The sequence below is a fragment of the Anas platyrhynchos genome, chromosome 6, assembly GCF_047663525.1.
Source record: "Anas platyrhynchos isolate ZD024472 breed Pekin duck chromosome 6, IASCAAS_PekinDuck_T2T, whole genome shotgun sequence".
Classification (NCBI taxonomy): domain Eukaryota; kingdom Metazoa; phylum Chordata; class Aves; order Anseriformes; family Anatidae; genus Anas; species Anas platyrhynchos.
In genome coordinates, this window is record NC_092592.1 from 38,682,387 (window position 1) to 38,700,337 (window position 17,951).

Genomic DNA, 17,951 nt, shown 5'->3' on the forward strand with positions numbered 1-17,951 from the left:
GTTGTGCCTTTAGTCACATCTTTGATATTCCATTCACTTCACTGAGCTACGGCTACTTCTGCTGCCTTCGTGCGAAGCGCATCAAGGATGAAGCATCCTGCAGCGTCTGGCTTCCTCAGCAAGAGCTTTAAGCTGGCCTTTCTGCTGGTAGACAGGGCGGGCACCTAACCCTTCTTTACATGGAGAGGTGTAGAAGCAGGTTTATGCTTGGGGATGCTGGAAGAGCTTACAATTTTGGGTTAATTTGTGACCGTGGGCTTGACAGATCCCTGTCCCTTCCCTGCCAGGTTTACTCAACTTGTGTTTTATTGCACAAGTTGAGTAAAGAGAGGTCGCACTGAGAATATGTAGGTGCCTACCTCAAATTCTTAAGCAGCTTACTCCTACCAAAATAAATGCACACGTAACAAGATGTCTGTCTACACGCTGTTTTGTGTAAGTGATACATAATGTTGTACTTACTTTGAACGTGCATGTTGAAACATGCGCCGTAGCTGGAAGGATTTAGAGCAGCATTACTTGTTCGTGCATTTGAATAGGAGGTAGGTTTATATTCATTAGGAATGATGTAGTCAGAATGGTATTGTTTTAAAAATTGTATTGCTTCCAAGTTTGTTTATGTTTTAAAATGTGGAATAATAGAACTTCCAGCTGCTGCCATAGCAATTTTTAAGAAATAAATTTCACAAATTCTAGCCTAAAATCCATGGGCAACGCTATGTAAAGGGAAATCCTTGAGTAAAGAAGAAACTCCTATTTTAAGTGTTTTAATTTTAACAAGGCATTTGTGTTTAATCTTAATAATTTGACTGTTACTAGTAATTGTATCTTTATAATTGGCTATTAACCTGAACATCTTTGTATATCCAGCATAACATAAATCTTAGCAAGACTTTGTGTTGCATGTATGTTGGATGACATTATGGTCTGTGTTCCCACCCCCAAGACCAGGTTGCAGCTGATTATCAGCAAAAGCAAGAGCACAATATGGGTGTGTTAGTTGCATAGTTACTTTTGAAACTTGGAGGGCACTATTTGCAAACATAATTTTCCTTCCAGTCTCTCAGTGTTGACATTTTTGTTGTGAATACGCTTTTAACATCTCTGTGTTTGTGTATTTAAACAGAAAACTGACTAAAGTTTTAAAAACATACGTGGATAACGCTGAGAAGTGTGGCATCACTGACCAGCTTTTTAAAGCCATGAAAGCTTTGGAGTACATCTTCAAGTTCATAGTCCGCTCCAGGATACTGTTCAATCAGTAAGTATGGTGAATGCTGAAAATACCTGCAGTTCTGACTGGATATACACCTGCTTAATATTGTGCTGCTCTAAGAAGTATGTGAAGTTGCTAGGATTTGGTTTAGGTGACACTTAAACCAGCCTGAGTGAGCCTGACTGCCTTAATCCTGAACCCAGCTGCATGGGAAGTAGTAAATAGAAGAAATGTGTATCTGAAACACGTATTATAAAGAGCATTGTAGTAGTAAAACCTTGCTGTGTTGTAGCTCTCTATAGGCTAGATCACTAACGAGTAGCACTTGACAGTGTTTGGTTAACTTAATAATTAACTGTGGTTAATAATTGTCTGGTATCGTGACTGAGAAGTTGAAGCTACTCAGGAGATGTGTGTTCTGAGAAATTATCTTCTGAGATATTTTCTTCAGGGTCAGTGAGCAAGAAGGGAAATTGGAAAGAAAGATGGGCGTAGTCTGCATGGTGATACTGTTTTTAAATAAAAGAATCACTTGGATTTCTACAGTGCCCTTGTCAGGGTAGCAGAAGCAGAAGGAAGGGGACTCCTGGAGGGTTTTTCCTACCTCAGCCCATTTCCCACATGGTAACGTGCACCACAACTCCCTGGGCCTTCTGCAACGAGTGTCTGCCCATAAAGTCAATTCTAAATAATTACCCAAAGTTAATTTGGAAATCAGTACTCTATCTGATACACAAAATACAAAAGAAGTTACAAACAAGTTACCTGTTCTTCTTAATTTAGATTCATCCTTTTACTACTTGTTACAGACTGTAGCAAAATTATTACAAGGGATTTACTTAGAGCTCTGAAGTCACCAGCTCCATCAACCTTCCCGTGAATTACACGATGTAATTTGCTTCTTTAAGATTCCAGCTGTGATATTCGTAAAATACCGAATGCCACTTATACTGTTGGAGGTCCTACAAATCATTTTAAAAAAGAAAAAAATAATTATCTCTTGCTGCAGATTAGATTTAGAGACAATATGACCCTTTAGTATTGGCCATTGGGTTTTCTCCTGTTAAGCACTAATTCAGAGCACTTCAGCATTGGGGAGATGCAATTTTCAATGACTGGGGATTAATCAGCAAAGCTGCTGAATGTTGAATGGCACCACAATTTGTTCTGCTGGGAGACTGAAATCCTGCCTGAGGTGTGTGATTGAAATGATGATAACGTAGAAGTGTTCTGAAACATCATTAGCATTTTACTGAGAAATCTTGACAAGCAAACAACCTTTTTAAAAAAAATACGTATTTTTAACCTTAAGATGGAAGTAGACTGAGTGAATGCAACGTTTTAGAAACGTGAGGCAAGCTTTGGGTCTGGGTAAATGTGTAAATACCTGGTTCACTAATTAAAGCCTGATGGCAAGTCCAGTTGTTTGGTGTATTGAGGTTTTTAAAGGTAAGATATTGTGAGCTTCAGAAATACCTTTTTGGTTCACTCAGTGGATTCCAGTGGCAATGTAGCACATACAGCAGTCTTAAAACTTTGAAGTCAGTGGTGGAAGTGTCAACTTGGTACAATAATGGTAAACTGCAATGGTTTTTTATGTATTACCAGGTGTATTAAATGTATGCTAAATAACTGGCAATAGAAACATATTAGTGACTGTAACTTGTTTATTTTTATTACTTTCCTTCCTGAATCACAGAGGTTTTTGTCTGGAGCATTCTGATTTATTGGACTGTCAAGTTTAGTTACTCCTTTTATTAGTATTAGTTCCCCCTCTCCAGTGTGTTCAGGAGAACACGGAAATCCGTAATTGAAATTGGGAGTTAACAAATAATTTGTCCTGTACAACCCCCAGTTTTAGCCTGGAAGGGGAATAGAAGTTTGCACAACAAAATAACACAATTTAATAATTTTTCTGTAGCACGTGTTTCCCCTGTGTAGCAGTTAAATAGCTTTTAATAATATCTGTGTCTCCAAAAGGGTTATGATCACAGCATTAGGAATGATAAACGTTGGGTTCAGTGCAAAGCAGCGAGAGCATCCTGTTTTCCACATTCATTTTAAAACTGTATGCCCCTTCCCTTCTGCAACAGGTGGTCCATCAGGAACTTTTAATTACAGTTTAATTATTTTCAGACACAAAGAAATCCTATTAAGACTGTAGACATGGAGTGCCCATGGTGCTCTTTCTGAGCTGCACATCACATTCAAGGGTTTTTTCTTGCTGGGTTTGACCACAGAAGAAAATGGAGCAAAAGAGAGGGGAAGCCTGGTGGGGCTGCTGCAAGTCCAAAGGGCTTTAAGGTTGGGGCACCTGGAGGCAATCAAAGCTGAGTGGGTAACCAGGAGTTAAGGGAGAAAATCCATCGGATGTGCACAAAGACGAATTAAGGGTTGACCTGGATTAAAAGCAGTGATTGGGTTTTGGTCACGTTAAGCACGTGTGGCATAATTTTATTACTCTGAGGTTTATGAAACCAAACAGCCTGTGCAAAATACAAGTCAACAGCTCTTATGTGAGTCCATCATACCTATTGCCAAAGAGGAAAATTAAAGAAATTAAAAAAATAATTGTATGGAGCTAGTGGTCTCCTCTTTCTTTTCCATTTTGTAGTGAGAATGATCTCATCCTACCTCTGAACCCCAAATCCTACTGTGTTTAAACACTAAGGAGCTTCAAAGATATTCATTCCTATGCTGTACTGAACCAGCGGAGCACGAGGGTACCAAGTTCTTTAGCTTGGTTGCTCCTTTTTTCCCCTTCTGTGTTCCTGAGGTATCCCAGGGCAGTTTTATTCCCCTGAAATCATCCAGCAGAGCGAGCTGACAGAGCACAGCACTCCTCTGCAAACCCTGCCTGCAGGCGCCTCGCAGACCGTGGGTTACTCATCTTGTGTATTAAGGGAACGAGAAGGGAGACGAGATTTGTGTCAGCTCTCCAGAAATCAGAGGTGAAACACATTAAGCCCTCTCCCATTTGTACGGAGTATCGTGGAAGCAGAGGGTTGATGCATCTACATCCTTTCAGAGTTTGAGGCCGCTCGCCTTAGGCCCCTGGTAGATTGTAATGACTGCAGGCAAGTTGTCCGGGTGCTTTCTGGTTTCCACATCGCCGAGCTGCCTGGCATCGGGGCTGCCAGACATCTGCAAGCTCTTGTGCAGGGTGGAGGAGTCTGCCCTGCTGCTGCGTGGGCACATGGAATTGGGTCGCCAGAGAGATTCGCGGTGCCGTGAAGGCGTAAGGAGCAATACTGAGTGTGGCATTTCAGATAGGGAGCTCCCAAATAAAAATCTTTAGTTACTGCTGGCCCAGCCTGGTCAGTCTTTCTTTAGATTCCTGTGAAAGACAACTCTTAGTTCAGTGTAGAAACATTTGTGAATTTAAATAAAAATGAAAATAAAGTCACACAATGAACTGTCATCTGTCACTGGAACAAAATGTTAAACATGTATTTCCATTTTCAGCCAGCTCATGTTTATGACACCCAATTATTTTTCAGACTTTATGAGAACAAGGGGGAGGCAGACTTCAGGGAGTCCTTACTGCAGCTCTTCAAGTCCATCAATGAGATGATGAGCAGCATCTCCGACCAGACAGTCATCGTGAAGGTATGTGGAGGCCTCCAGCTTGGCTTTATTTTTGCATCCTAAACCCTAATCAGGTGTCTGAGAAAGCATCTGCTGTATTTGTGCCCAAACGTGTGTTCTATCTCCAAACACGGTTAATACTTAATGCTTCTAATGCAGGGTCTCTGACTGTCTAAAGAACGTGTTTCAAACAAGCAACTTGACTTCCTTGCTGTAAATGCCCCACTTTTTTTTTTTTTTTATTTAAAGGGAACTTAGGTGTTAAATGATGTTTCACTTATTTAATTCATATAACCTTATCTATAAGGGATTTTTAAGATACCACGTTTAAGATGCTGGTGGCAGTGTAGATCGTGTCCTTATGCAATTATTTATATCCTAGGCTTCTCAGGAACTTCAACATAGTATCTTAAGCCCTAGCACATATTTTTTATATGGAAACTCCATCCCCACCCCCTCGTGTTCCACTTTTTCTCTCTTTAATATGGTGTCAACTTCTGGGAGAGTTGGCTGACTCATGGAATTGGGAACGTGGTCTCTGACCTCTAATGAAAAGGCTGCTAATATCACAGAGCAGAAGCATTAGAGAGCAAAATCTACTGTTCCTATCATTTAGAGCAGTAGGAGGTCACTGTGTCAGTCTCACGCTCTTCTAATGAATCTCTTTCACTAGGAAAAAGTATAGAAACCAGAGTAAACACACGTTTGGTAAGATGCACCTTATTGTTCTCCTTGTGATTCCCAAGAGAATTTATGAAAGATACAGCTCTTGACCCAGCCGTGCTGAATCAGCTGGAAGATGGGCAGAACGGGACTAAGAACTGGGGTTGGTGTGGGAATAGGGTGACTCTTCCTGCTAGGATGTGTCTATGCATTAGGGAAAAAAAAATATAGCAGCTGGGAGGCAAAGAAAGCAGTGGCAAAGTACAAAGTCTGTGCAGAAGGCTCCTGTTGCAGGAAGCTGGGAGGTGTAGAGTGGGAAAACAGCCAAGTCAAAGCCACAGATCCTTTGTAGCCGAGTACAGACAGGTCACAGGGTGGTGGCATCCTGCTGGGCACACAGCAAAAGTACTGGGAAATAAAGCTGCCGAGCTGGAATAGATGCAGCCATCCTGAAGGGAAATTGTTAAGTTGGAACCATGGACTCCCAGTATGCCTTCTGATGCCCTGCAACCTGGGTGTTTTCAGATTGAGGATCCAAATTTCAGATTTATTTTCCTGTGACTCACTTGTGAGGGCTACTCCAGGAAGGCAGACGAATGAGATTTTTTTTTTTTTATTAATTTTTCAATAGCATTATGCATTAAAAAAAAGTCAAAAAGTACCTCCGAAATTAACTTTGTATTCACCTGAGATGCAGGAAAAGACGACCAAGTTCTTAGCAAAGGCTAGAGAAATCACACTACAGCAGTGTCTGTCCCTGTCTCTGGCGTTTTACATCCAGATCTCTGCAAACTTGTGCAGAGCACGTCTCCTGTGTGCATTTGCCTACATGAAATAAATACACTGGTAGGTGAAGCAAGAGCTGAGCGTGTGAGGCTGCCTGAGAAGTGTGCTTGTGTGTGCCTTTCAGAAGCCTCCCCAACCTTTCATTCATTATTCATTCGTTACTTTCATCTCCTTTGGACTCTAATTACCTCGCTCTTAGAATATGTAATTGTTAGTATTGGCTTTTTGCAGCTTGTGAGATTGCTTTTATTGTGTTCAAATATCCACTGAAGCGCTGTAATTCTTTCAGTAACCAGAACTGTGTTTCTGTTACAAAGAATGAAATCATGGAGTAGGGGTATAATGCCGTGCTTTTGTTGTGAGGTGGGTTTTGAGGAGTGAGGATGGCTTCTGGAGAGAAAACTGCTTGGCAAACCCGTGAGGTGTCAGTAAACAGGTGAGGATATGGGTTTGAAAGGGAAAGTTTTTCACTTTTGAGGCTTGTTTTCACAGGAGATCACGGAGGCAGGCGGTGTCAGTAGGTCAGGAAGAGGTTAGGAAAGTCCACGGCTGCCCAAGAGGTGCAGCCCCAGCAGTGCACGGCTGGGTGACACACTGGGAAGTTGCTGGGGGTGTCCTTCAGTTCAGATCAGTAGATCTAGCTTTAGCAGTCCCAGTTTTTTTCTTTCTGCCCTACACTGGGGAAGCTAAATAAATGTACACAACATCAGCCTGTTCGGAGAGATAAGGCGCTGAATAGACCTACCCCGAAAATGAAGGTGCTTCACATTAAAGAGGCAGGTGCTTCATTCACACATTAGAATATTGCTTTATTTCCTCACAGAAACCGTGATGTGTCGGGATAGTTTATCAGCGTGAAGCAGGGCTGCCATGGAAAAGTTTGGATGTTTACAACTCTCCTGTTTGGGCTGCCTGTTTTCTCCCAGCATATCTGAAGGAAGTAGCCTTCGAGCTGACATTGCGAGGGGCAGAATGAATGACTGGAGTCCTGTGTTCCTAGCAAGAATTGCTCTTTATCTATTCAAATATTTATGTCCTTGCAGAAGCCGATGAGCTGTTGCAGGCTGCTGCTCAGCTCTTCAGTTACCTGAGAATTTGCATTTAAACCACCCCTTGTTTATTGACGGACCCGAAGCCTTGAAAAGGGAAAAGTTGCATCAGAAGAAAAATGCAGGAGTTGTGTGAGGATTTAAGGTACTTTGCAAACCTGACCTTAGTCTTGAGGAAACAAAATGCAGAGTATTTTTTGAGTAGGGCACATAAAGAGTGGCATTTAGAGGTTTTGTTGACTACAAGTAGGGATAACTTGCATTAGGGACACCGCATTGACTACATTTTTCTCGGGACTTAAAAGGGAAAAGGAAGTAAGCAAAACCCCTGTCTGCCTGCCAAGTGCTCCAGTGCCCCCAAATCCAGGCTTTGCAGTGCTGAGGCTGCTGTGGCTGGGGAGGGCATCGAGCTGATCTCTTGCCCAGGGCTGTCCTAAGCCTCGAGCTGGCCTGGGGCTTGGAGAAGTGTTTCTGTGCGGTGGTGGGGGGCTGTGGTCGTGGTTTGAGACACAGGCAGACTGAACTGTTGGCTTTTTCAGGTAGTAGCTTGATTTTAAGAATTATTTGATGAAGGTGTGCAGCATTCAGCACGTATACGTGTTTGTGATGATTACACATGTCGTGAGCTCTCCTGATTTTGTTCCTATTTTCTGCTAATTGGTGCATGATAATTATTTCCCTAACCTTTTACTGTTTAAGCCCGAGCTCAGCTGAAGCCTAGCGTGATGTTTCAAGTTTAGATAAAAATGCAAATGCTTCCTGGTAATTTATTCTTGCATCTCTTTGAAAAACAAGGGCAGTTGAGCCAGCTGCATCGAATTTCTGAGGATTGTCTGATTTCGGCTGTGTTTGTGTGAGGGAGCTGAACTGTTCTCAGCAGGGTTCCTGCAGTTCACTTGGCTGTTTGCTGGTACACGTGGCTTGGTGCTGCGCTTCGGCAGGGCTGGGGAAAGGCAGGCTGGTACGCTTTAAATGATCCTGATAAAGGAGGTGTGCGTATAAAAACGATCCGGTAATGTGACCGCAGAGAACCAGAGGGAAGATGATAACATTTCGCTAATGAGAATTCTCTTCTGTGCCTGGATTTATAACTCCTGTCGCTTCTAGCACAACGCGTGTTTCTCAGTATCCATCGCCTATTCTCCTCTAACAATACACAATAATAATTTATTGCTTAAACCACAGAAAAGTACTCAAACAGAAATACATTACAAGCTGCTCAGGTCGTCCTCATCAGCAGGAGAAAACAAAACGGGCTGCAGTAGTCTGCAGGGCTTCTCCAACAGGTTGAATGTTTTATATACTCCATTTAGATGAGCTGACTACTAAAATACGTCCGTGGACTGAGGTTTCTGCTTCTTAGGACCTGTATGGGAAAGTCTGTTGTTACGCTGGTAACTAATAGAATAATTTCTTTCCCCGTGATGACGCTTTATGATGCTTTACGCTGCATTTTGTGCCACAGGCATCGGTTCAGTTGTGATTTGGAACAAAGGACTGCTGCAGACTGGGGCAATTCAAAACTAGCGTGTAGGCATTCCTGGAAATTGTTTCATCCAGCTGCTGACAAGGCTTAATTTGGCTGGGTTTATGAGCTTAATAGGATTGCAGCCAGGGATAATGCTTGTGGAGAAGGTATGTGCTTTCTGGTGAGTGGTACAAAAGATGGAAATTACCATTAAAGTCGTGTACAGATTGTGTAGGTAAAACAAATTTATTGCTTCATCAAACAAAAAGAGTTCATTAGAACATACTGTATTTGGCAAAGAAATTTGATGCTTAATTGTGAGACTAGCTATGCTGTGTGAAAGGAAAGGCTTGACAAAATGACATTTTTGCTTTTATGTAGGATAAAGAGATGAATATAAATCCAAGACAAAAACCTGGAGCGTAGTATTCAAAATAAATTTTGTTTAAAATCTTGCAAGTGTCATTTGTTCAAGCTTATGACATCCTAAAGTTAGTGCTGCATTTTTGGGGGTTCTTTCTTTTGCTCCAAAAAAAATAAGTGAAGCTTGCTCTTTACTTTTGCAGTTCTCCTACACAGCCACATAAATAAATTTGTATCTACAGACCCTAGCTGCACCACCAAGCTGCCTGTCTTATAACTCATTTAGTTGAGATCAGAGATTGGAGACATTAGAAATTGCACAATTTTGTTAAAATTTGAAGATACTGAACTTCATCTGGTTTGCCCATAAAGCAGAACCGAAGTGGCTGATAGTTGCTGTAAGTACAGGCTTTAAATTGATGCTTTAAAGAGTTTCACCTGACAGTGCTTCATTTAAGTCATTAAAGCGTTAATTTTAATGATTGTGCCAGCGCAGTGTGAAATTGTAATTCAAGATGTAAAATAAAAGCTCCTTTTTAGCGTGTTACTAAACATTTATTGCTACATGCATTTGAATGATAAGCAAATAAAAACACAGCGATGGCTGCGGTTTATAACTGGTCATTAGAGTCCTCATCCATCAAAACACATAAGCCTGTGCATAATGGGACTATTTGCATAATTACAGTTATGAGCTTGATTTCTGAGCATGGAAGTAGTCCGCTAAGCATACGTGGAAACGTTTGACAATCAAGCTCGACTGTTCAAATGGACTGCCAATAGGAGCTGGAATGCCTTGAAATTCGCAGCTAACCTGTGACATGTTTGAGGTTTGCTCAGGTAGAAGTGGTCAGCAAGCAGTGGCAATTTTTCTCTGTTTGTCACTCGGAGCTATTTGACAGATTTCATCTTCTCCTGAAGAGCTCATTCTGTAGAAGCAGAGCCTGCTGGTGCCTTCGGAATTCAAATCTCTTTTTTTCCCCACTCAATCCACTTTTTCTGTGAATGCTTCTGCAGGTTAAAAAAAATAATACTACATTTCTTAAACAAAAAGCAAACACTAAAATTGTATCGGCGCGGCAGAAACATACATTTTGCTTTTATTTGAGCAAACAGTGGGAAATGCTGGGTATTGACTCAGTTCTGGTTGATGGACAGAATTTGGGAACAGCACGGGCTATAAAAGCTTCACTTCATAAGTTTTTTTCAGTTTCAGCAGAATTTCTGTAATAACGAACACTCGGTGGCAAACAAATTTGTTCATTCACATTGCAGGAGAGGATATGAGCTGATCTGAAGATGGGCATAGCGTGCACATGAGTTCTCATAATGCAACGGTTTAATTAGAATTTTGTTTAGCTGCTACAACCTGGTGTTTTCCTCCAGGGTGTCTGCCAGGGCCAGGGCCATGCGCTTTGCTCGCTTCCAGCCACTTGTGCCCATTTTGGAAGAGCATCATAAGATTCATCAAGAATTTGTTTCATTATGAACAGAAACGAATTGCCTGAACTTGCCTTTTGGGGCGTGGTTTTGGCCACGGATATGTTCCTCCTTCAGCCGTCTAACCAAAATCATTTTAATCTGCATTTTTATTGAGGAATATGCAAATTAATAGCTGCTTCATGCATTATTCAAGAAAAGATGTATTTTGTATCACTGATACTTCTTCTAATCTTAAGCTATGCAAATGATTTAATTAAAATAATTATGCTATATAATATACCTGAACTTTACTCTAAAATAGTACTTATTAATCGTTAATGGTACTTGTATTTTTAGCTGGAAAGATGATTAAAATACTTGATTGATGGTGGGTTTTAAAGTATTTTCTTCCCCTTTTGCTTAACAGCTAGGACCGAGCTGGCCTTGTGTCTGTAATCAACCAATTGACCTAGCGCGTTCAAGAGCAGGGTCATTTGATTTAAAATTGCTGGTGTTGTGGCAGAAAGGGGTGGTTATTGGGAAAACAGACAAGGCGTTTTGATGTGCCTGTCAGGCAGTGTTCCTCCAGCCTGCTCTGGTGGGCTCGTCCTCCTCCTGCGAGCAACCACAGCCGGGCAGAAGTTTGCTGTCTCTTCAATCCCTCCAACCTTGGAGTTGTACGGCGTAATAACTCATCACACCACGGCCTTGAGGCTGAAAAGGAATTGATAAAAGGGAAGAGTGTAAGGGATCGTCTGCCTCCCAGTGCAGGAGGCCGGGGAGCACACGGGGCTCTCAGCGACGGAAACTGCCAGGGCTCAGCACCCAGCACCCGGCTGCCGCACGAGGAGTGAATCATCCCCAGCAAAATGATGTCTGTAATCAAACCGTTGGGTAGGATCGATAAAATGCAAAGCAAAGCGAAATAAGTGTCTGGCAGTTGTGGTTTCTGTCTGAATTACTGCCTTTCAGCGCCGGCGAGACCTCAGTAAAAGCTGGGTGTGTTCATAAGCTGTTACAGCTGAGGTTAAAACCAATAAATGATATTCTGAATGAGGATTTCTTACACAGAATATATCTCATCTTTTTGGTGCTAAAATGAGACATTTCAATCCATTTGCAAATGGAAGAGGAAATAAAAACTTCATCTACACAAACAGTAATTTAAATGACAAACTGAATTTTGGCTTTGGGGTTACCAGAGGTCCATTTACTACAGTCTGACCAGAAAGTTACGTGGCCATAGTTGCTTTAACAACAGAATCAGTTGAAATAGTCCAAACATTTAACATCTGTGTCAGTAGGACTTGGCTCTTATGTATCCTCCCATCTTGTACTGTGAAATGGGGAGGCTACCGCAAGCCCAAGGGCGAATTGAGGGCCCACCGTTTGGCTACAGAGAAGGGAAGGATGACAAGTATGGGGTTTTGTTTGCTTTTGACCTAGTGGAAGGAAAATTCAACCCAAACAGCATGGAGAATGAAACAGCATGGAATTGCCTCATCCTTCTTTTCTGTTTAATCTTAAAAGTTTAATTTTCCTGGAGTTTGGAGGTTAGGAAACTTTTACCCCAAACAGAACAGGCTAAGAGCAAGTTGTGGGGTTCAGCTGAAGGCAGAGGGGATCGTTCAGCCAAAGCAATTACACGTGTAATTCTGCTCTCGTTCTCTTCCCATTGGATTTAAGGATCATGAATTTCAGTCCTGTTTATTTTCTTTTCTTTTTTTTTAGGGGGCAGCACTTAAATACTTGCCAGCTATTGTCAATGATGTGAAATTAGTATTTGATCCTAAAGAACTTAGGTAAGTAGTTAAAGAATTGAGTGTACTGTGCACCTCATCTGGAATTTTATTTTATATGAATATATATCTATAAATATATATCTATAATATATATATATTTAATGTATTGCTTTATTAGTATACTGGTGGCTTGGAGCATGAAGGCAATGAAATATGAGCACCTGAGATGTTTTATCACTTCAGTTATCACCTTTTTTTTTTTCAAGTAGTTGCAGGACTACACACATGTCCTGCTTATAAAGTAATGTGGGGCATTAGGGTTTGATAAATGCCTTGATAAATTTTGCAGTCTTGACTAGTAAAACCACATAATGAGACACCAACAATTATCAGTCAAGTAACGGACTGCAAAACACTCAAAGCTGTATACTTAATGCATCATTCTTTGAATTATGTGAGGTAAATAATAACTCTGCTTTGGTTCAGTGAGCCTTACTTATGGATGGACATTTCAGTATCATATAAACACAGGAGTGCTCTTAATAATGAATAGAAAAGCGTAATGGGAAGATGTTTTAGAACAGCAAGAACAAAAAAAATAATAAAGCAAAACTATTTGTTTAGGACCACTTTTAACTCAGAGGGAGGAAAAAAATGAGTTTCTCCCAGTGATACTCAAGGTGTCTACATTGAAATAAAAATTAGCAATGTAGATTTTACCTGATTTGATTTGCACAATCAGTTACCGAATATATATTGTGTGTGTATAAATGTGCAAACTGTATATTTTCCATGTTCTGTCAAAAGGATGAAAAGATAAAGTAGAAATAAACTACATAACTATAAACTTTTAAAAACTTTTTCATATTTATTACTTTTACATTAGTTTATATAACTATAAACTAATTTTCCAAATGTCTGAGGAAGCTGGAGTCTAGCTTCTGCTTGCCTGAGCTTTCAGCTTAGTTATGTGTACGCTTATGCTTTCTTTGGCCCTAGGGAAAATATCTAGTGTAGAGTTTCTGATCTAAATCATAATTTTGAAACGTGGTAGTAAAAATATTGTTGAAAATACACCAAATGAGACATGTTGGGATTCGGCCCTGTTTTACCCATAATCAGTACTTGTAATATGAACTATATTTTTTTTCCACATTTAAAATTTTGTGGCTTATATGGTCATGCAGTATGTTTAATATGTTTTCGCCTGTGTCTTTGCATGTAGCAAACTTTTTACCGAATTCATCCTGAACGTTCCTGTGAGCCGGCTGACAATTCAGAAGCTGTACTGCTTGATAGAAATAGTTCACAGTGACCTCTTCACGCAGCACGGTAAGCAGAGCCTGTGCAGCTCTGAAGCTGTCACATTACTCATTGTCTCCAGACCTCTGCTGCTGTAAGGTTTGTCCTTGCTACCGAAAGCAGCAGAGGTTGTAACCAATGAGGGTTGTTCCATTAGCAGGACAAGGAAATTTAAAATCAGGGAGGAGATGCTAATTGACACTTACTGCGGGTTAGAGATCATAAAGAAGTGAAAGGAAAAACTTGTAATTTTTCATTTAAGAGGGCACTCAGTATCTGGTGTTATTGGCATGCGTTATAACTTCAATGGTGATAATTTCGCCAAAAGCTTTTGTGCTCAGTGAAGTCTGGCAGAAAGAATGGCTGTTCTTGCTGGCCATCCTTTCTGAAACACCTTGCTTTCCCATCACTCTGTACCCTAGCTGAAGTAAAACAACATATAAAGCCTTTATCACAACATTTAATCCTTTCATCCGTTCTTCCTTATTCTCTTCCTTTACATTGTGGAAGATGACTTCAAGTGGTTGTCCTACAGATTGCTTCGTTTGAAGTGAAACCTTCTGTTCTTTTTTAGATAGCTACAAGTTAAACTAACCTAGACTAAATGTTTATGAGCTGTCAGAAGAAGCTAATGAGGGAGCAAATAGGTAATGGTTCAGCCATAAAGGAAATCGGAAAGGAAATAATTTTATAAAGGAAATTTGAGTCTTCTGTGGATCAAAAATGCTGGTGACGTGACACAAAGTGCTGACATAACAAAATTTTGTGGTTCCAATTTAAAAAAAAAAAAAAAAAAAGAAGTCTTGGTGTATTGGCTCTGTACTGATAGATCAGCTAATGTCTGACCGTACCTGTAACTTTTATCTTCTTAAGGTTAGTTTAAAAAAAAAAAAAGTATAAGGCCAACACAGTCTGTGCTGCACATGCTCCTTAATTTCACAAAGCTTTGTGCTTTCCCACCTGGTGCCGTTCAGCAGCACTGCTGGAAGTTAGAGTATTGTATGGACCTGGTCCTAACAACTACAGAAACAAGTGCTACCTGTTGCTCTCTCTTGCCGCTTGAAGTTTCCTTCAGCAGGGTTTCCCCTTGTTGCTCAGGTGGGTCTGTAGCACAAAAATTGCGAATTTACTTCCTGCAGCTATGGGTGGTGAGGAAGTAGGGGTAAAGCTCTCTTAAAACAGGCTACTGGACAAATCACAACACACTGCACCAGCAACTCCAAATGCAATTCAGCTTCACCTTCACATTTGAGACCATTTGAGATTATTCAACCCTTCTGAGCCACACCAAACGAGGGACATAATTTTATCTAATTTGAATCACAGGATTGGAGTTTGGGTAAAATAATTCAAGTCTCCCTGAGGCTGTTGTAATGTTTGCTCTCCCTGATGTGTACGTAATGTTACTGTAACGTGTGTCCTTTCTGGCCTTCTCAGCTCTTTGCAGCGCATTTTCTTTCTTCTAGCTGCCTTTAGAAAGCAAGGTCTTCAGGGTAGAAGTCAGTGATGCTCTGGAGAGGAGGAAACATTGAAATAACATGGGTAAGAGCATCCAAAGTCTAACATGCATCAGTTGAGGTGTGATGGGGATTCAAGGCACGTGTACCCCAAGTGCAGCCCAGGCATTTGTGGCCCATCCGGGCTGCGTGGGGCACTCGTTTCACTCCAGCTGCTGCCCAGCAATACTGGGGCAGTGCCACGTGCAGGGGGATGGAGCCTGGCCCAGGAGGGGACTTGCAGAGTTGGGTGCAGTGCTGGCACGGCTGCGTGTGCTTGTGCAGGGCCTCGGGTGTTCTCTGTCAATAAACACAGCATTTTGTCAAAGCTTCTGGTGCTGCTGATAGGTCTGCGTAAAGCCTGGAGAATCAATCATACCGGGAAGCTTTTGTAAACAATAAAAATTCACTTGAAAATAAATTAAATGAATAGCCACAGCATTTGTTGTGCTCAGGTTTTCCCTGCTCTGCTGGGTTGAGTTCGTGTTACTGAAGCAGAGCTCTGCTGCCTTTCCTCCTCCTCATTTATTCAATACTTTTAAACTGATAGCCAAATTCATATCAGTAGCTGTATGATCCTGTATCATGTCACAGGAACGAGATTTTCTTTTCTAAAAGCAATATGCAGCACAAGATTGCAGAGTTGATGGAAAGCTGTAAAACGTACCAAAAAACCAACCAGCATTTCATCAGTGTAGGTGGAGAAAATGCACTAATTCTGTGCCCTGAGAAGTCACGGAAGATTGATTTGTGGTGTCTCAAGGAGAATAAAAATTCAAAATACATGAATTCGGGAGGCTTTGGAGGATGTGGGGACGAGAGGGGTGTGAGGAATGATAAAGCATCCTGCTTGAGTGATGGATGCTTCGGTGGTCGTCATTAAAATCTCAAGGCTTTGGGATTTTTGATATGAATCTACTTTTGCATTGTGGTTTGTGTGTCTTTAAAAGTATTTTTGAATCCTTTTGTAAAATTTCACTTGCTTTCTGGTTACGTTGTGTGTCTCGTTTGTTCCCTTCTGAAATTCAAGGTTACTTCTCTCCACTGCAGAGCTTGTACTTACTTTTATTAAGCTTTCTTCAGCCTTGGCAGGCAAGTCTTGTACGTTCCTTCCATTCCATTGCTTTTGTCCTAACAGTGATTCATAATCGAGCCCTTATACCCAGGGGAGTGAGGAAAATCAGCGTGTGATTAGGCAGTCAAAGCTGTGCTAAGGAGAGAGAGAGAGCATGTGTGTGTGTCTGTTTGTGTACGTGTGTTTGATGAGAGAACAAGAGCCCGGTGACTTCAAGGAGCATATTTTCCAAGCTCGTGGCTATTTACAGAGGCCCTCAGGTAGGAATCAGCCCCCTGGATAGGCGACACGTGTACCACATCTTCGTGCTCCTGACTCCTGTCCTTGAATATTCGAACACCACCAAGAGGAAAAGATTTTCCAGCGATGTAAGCTGATGCGAGAACAGCTGCTTCTGCCTATTTTCAGGGATTATACTTACCAAGCTCCAAGTCTGTTTTGTACATAGGACCTGCCTTTTTCCCTTCTCCATGTTCTTACCAATAATCTAGCATGGCATTAGCAAAATAAGTACGAGTTTTCCACTGGAAGAGCATAAGTAGCATCTTGCTGTTTTTTTTGTCAAGCAAAATTTAATTAAAAAAATAAATTATTAATTTGTTTATTTGTTGTACAGAGAATATAAATTAATAGAAAATCTCTTGCATAGGGGCTGGACGCTTCTTTGAAAACCCCAGCGCTCATCTCAGCTAACTGGAATTCAGCTTCTTGCATGCAGTGATTTTAAGTTCAGTGGTTAATGCTCTGATTCAGCGAGTCGTTTAATTACCAGACTTGAACAGAGCTTCAAATGTACTGGTTCAGAAATCTGGATACGCCTTGTTCAACGAGGACCTGGGTATATATTAGCAGTGTGTCCTTATATAAGCCATACATAATCTTATGTATACATCTGTATAAATGTAAGATATGTGAATATACAGTAATTGTATGTATATGTATGGCTGTATACAAGTAAATGCATGCATAAATAAGATTTATTACTGCTATCACAGTATTTTATGTAGACCTCTTATGGTTTGCAAAAAAACCCCCTTTTTGTAAAGTAGCAAACTTCTGATTGCAGCCAGCCCTGTGCCTCTTCTTCCTCTCGTGTCCCTCTCCCCTCCACAAACACCCCCACATCAATCCTGACACACGGGACGTTTCTCTTGATTTCAGTACCTGAAACAGTTCTGGATGTCCTACGTGTCTCCTGTAAGGCTCTGCCCAAATGTGTATGGGAATTCATGGCTTGGATTTTCATGGCAGCAGTTTTATAATAACCTAGTGCAGTTTTTCAGCTCTAAACGTATAAATACTTGGTTTGTAGCTAAGTGAATCGTCTTATCTTTGGAAGCTTCAAAACCCCAGCTTTATATAAATAGTGATTTATCGGATTTGTTTTGTCCTGTAGAGATGTTTGCGTTCTCTGTTGCTCAGCGTTACAAATGACTTGCAGCTAATTACCAAGTGAGCTGTGTGGCTGCTGTATCCTTAAATAGTTAGGGAAGAAAACAAGTGATTTCTCCATTAGGAAACCGCTGGCCTATTAAATATTAGGAGAGAGCATATAGCATTTATACGAATTCTTACTGTTTAATTATGGCTAAACTTCCAGTCTTTATCTGCATGCTGTGTAGCAGAAGCACAGTTATTAAGCACAGTTTTTTTGTTTGTCCACGTAAGCAAAATGAACCGTAAAAGAAAGAAAGACATTCATCAGCGTCTCTCCAAATGAAATGCTTCGTATTGACCCAAATTTATTGCCTGTGTTTAGCTTCAGCATGGATCCCGTGTCA

At 41.0% G+C, this 17,951-nt stretch overlaps 1 protein-coding gene across 3 annotated transcripts in view; it reads left to right on the forward strand.

Annotated features, from left to right (window-relative positions):
* The window catches only part of DOCK1 (dedicator of cytokinesis 1), a 259,267-nt gene that overhangs the window by 48,698 nt on the left and 192,618 nt on the right, over positions 1-17,951 (forward strand). For all 3 annotated transcript variants that reach the window (XM_038180995.2, XM_038180993.2, XM_038180994.2), the window contains exons 22-25: positions 1,127-1,261; positions 4,717-4,825; positions 12,287-12,357; positions 13,523-13,629. In XM_038180995.2, coding sequence (XP_038036923.1) covers positions 1,127-1,261; positions 4,717-4,825; positions 12,287-12,357; positions 13,523-13,629 — 422 coding nt within the window. The remainder of the gene's footprint in view (positions 1-1,126; positions 1,262-4,716; positions 4,826-12,286; positions 12,358-13,522; positions 13,630-17,951) is intronic.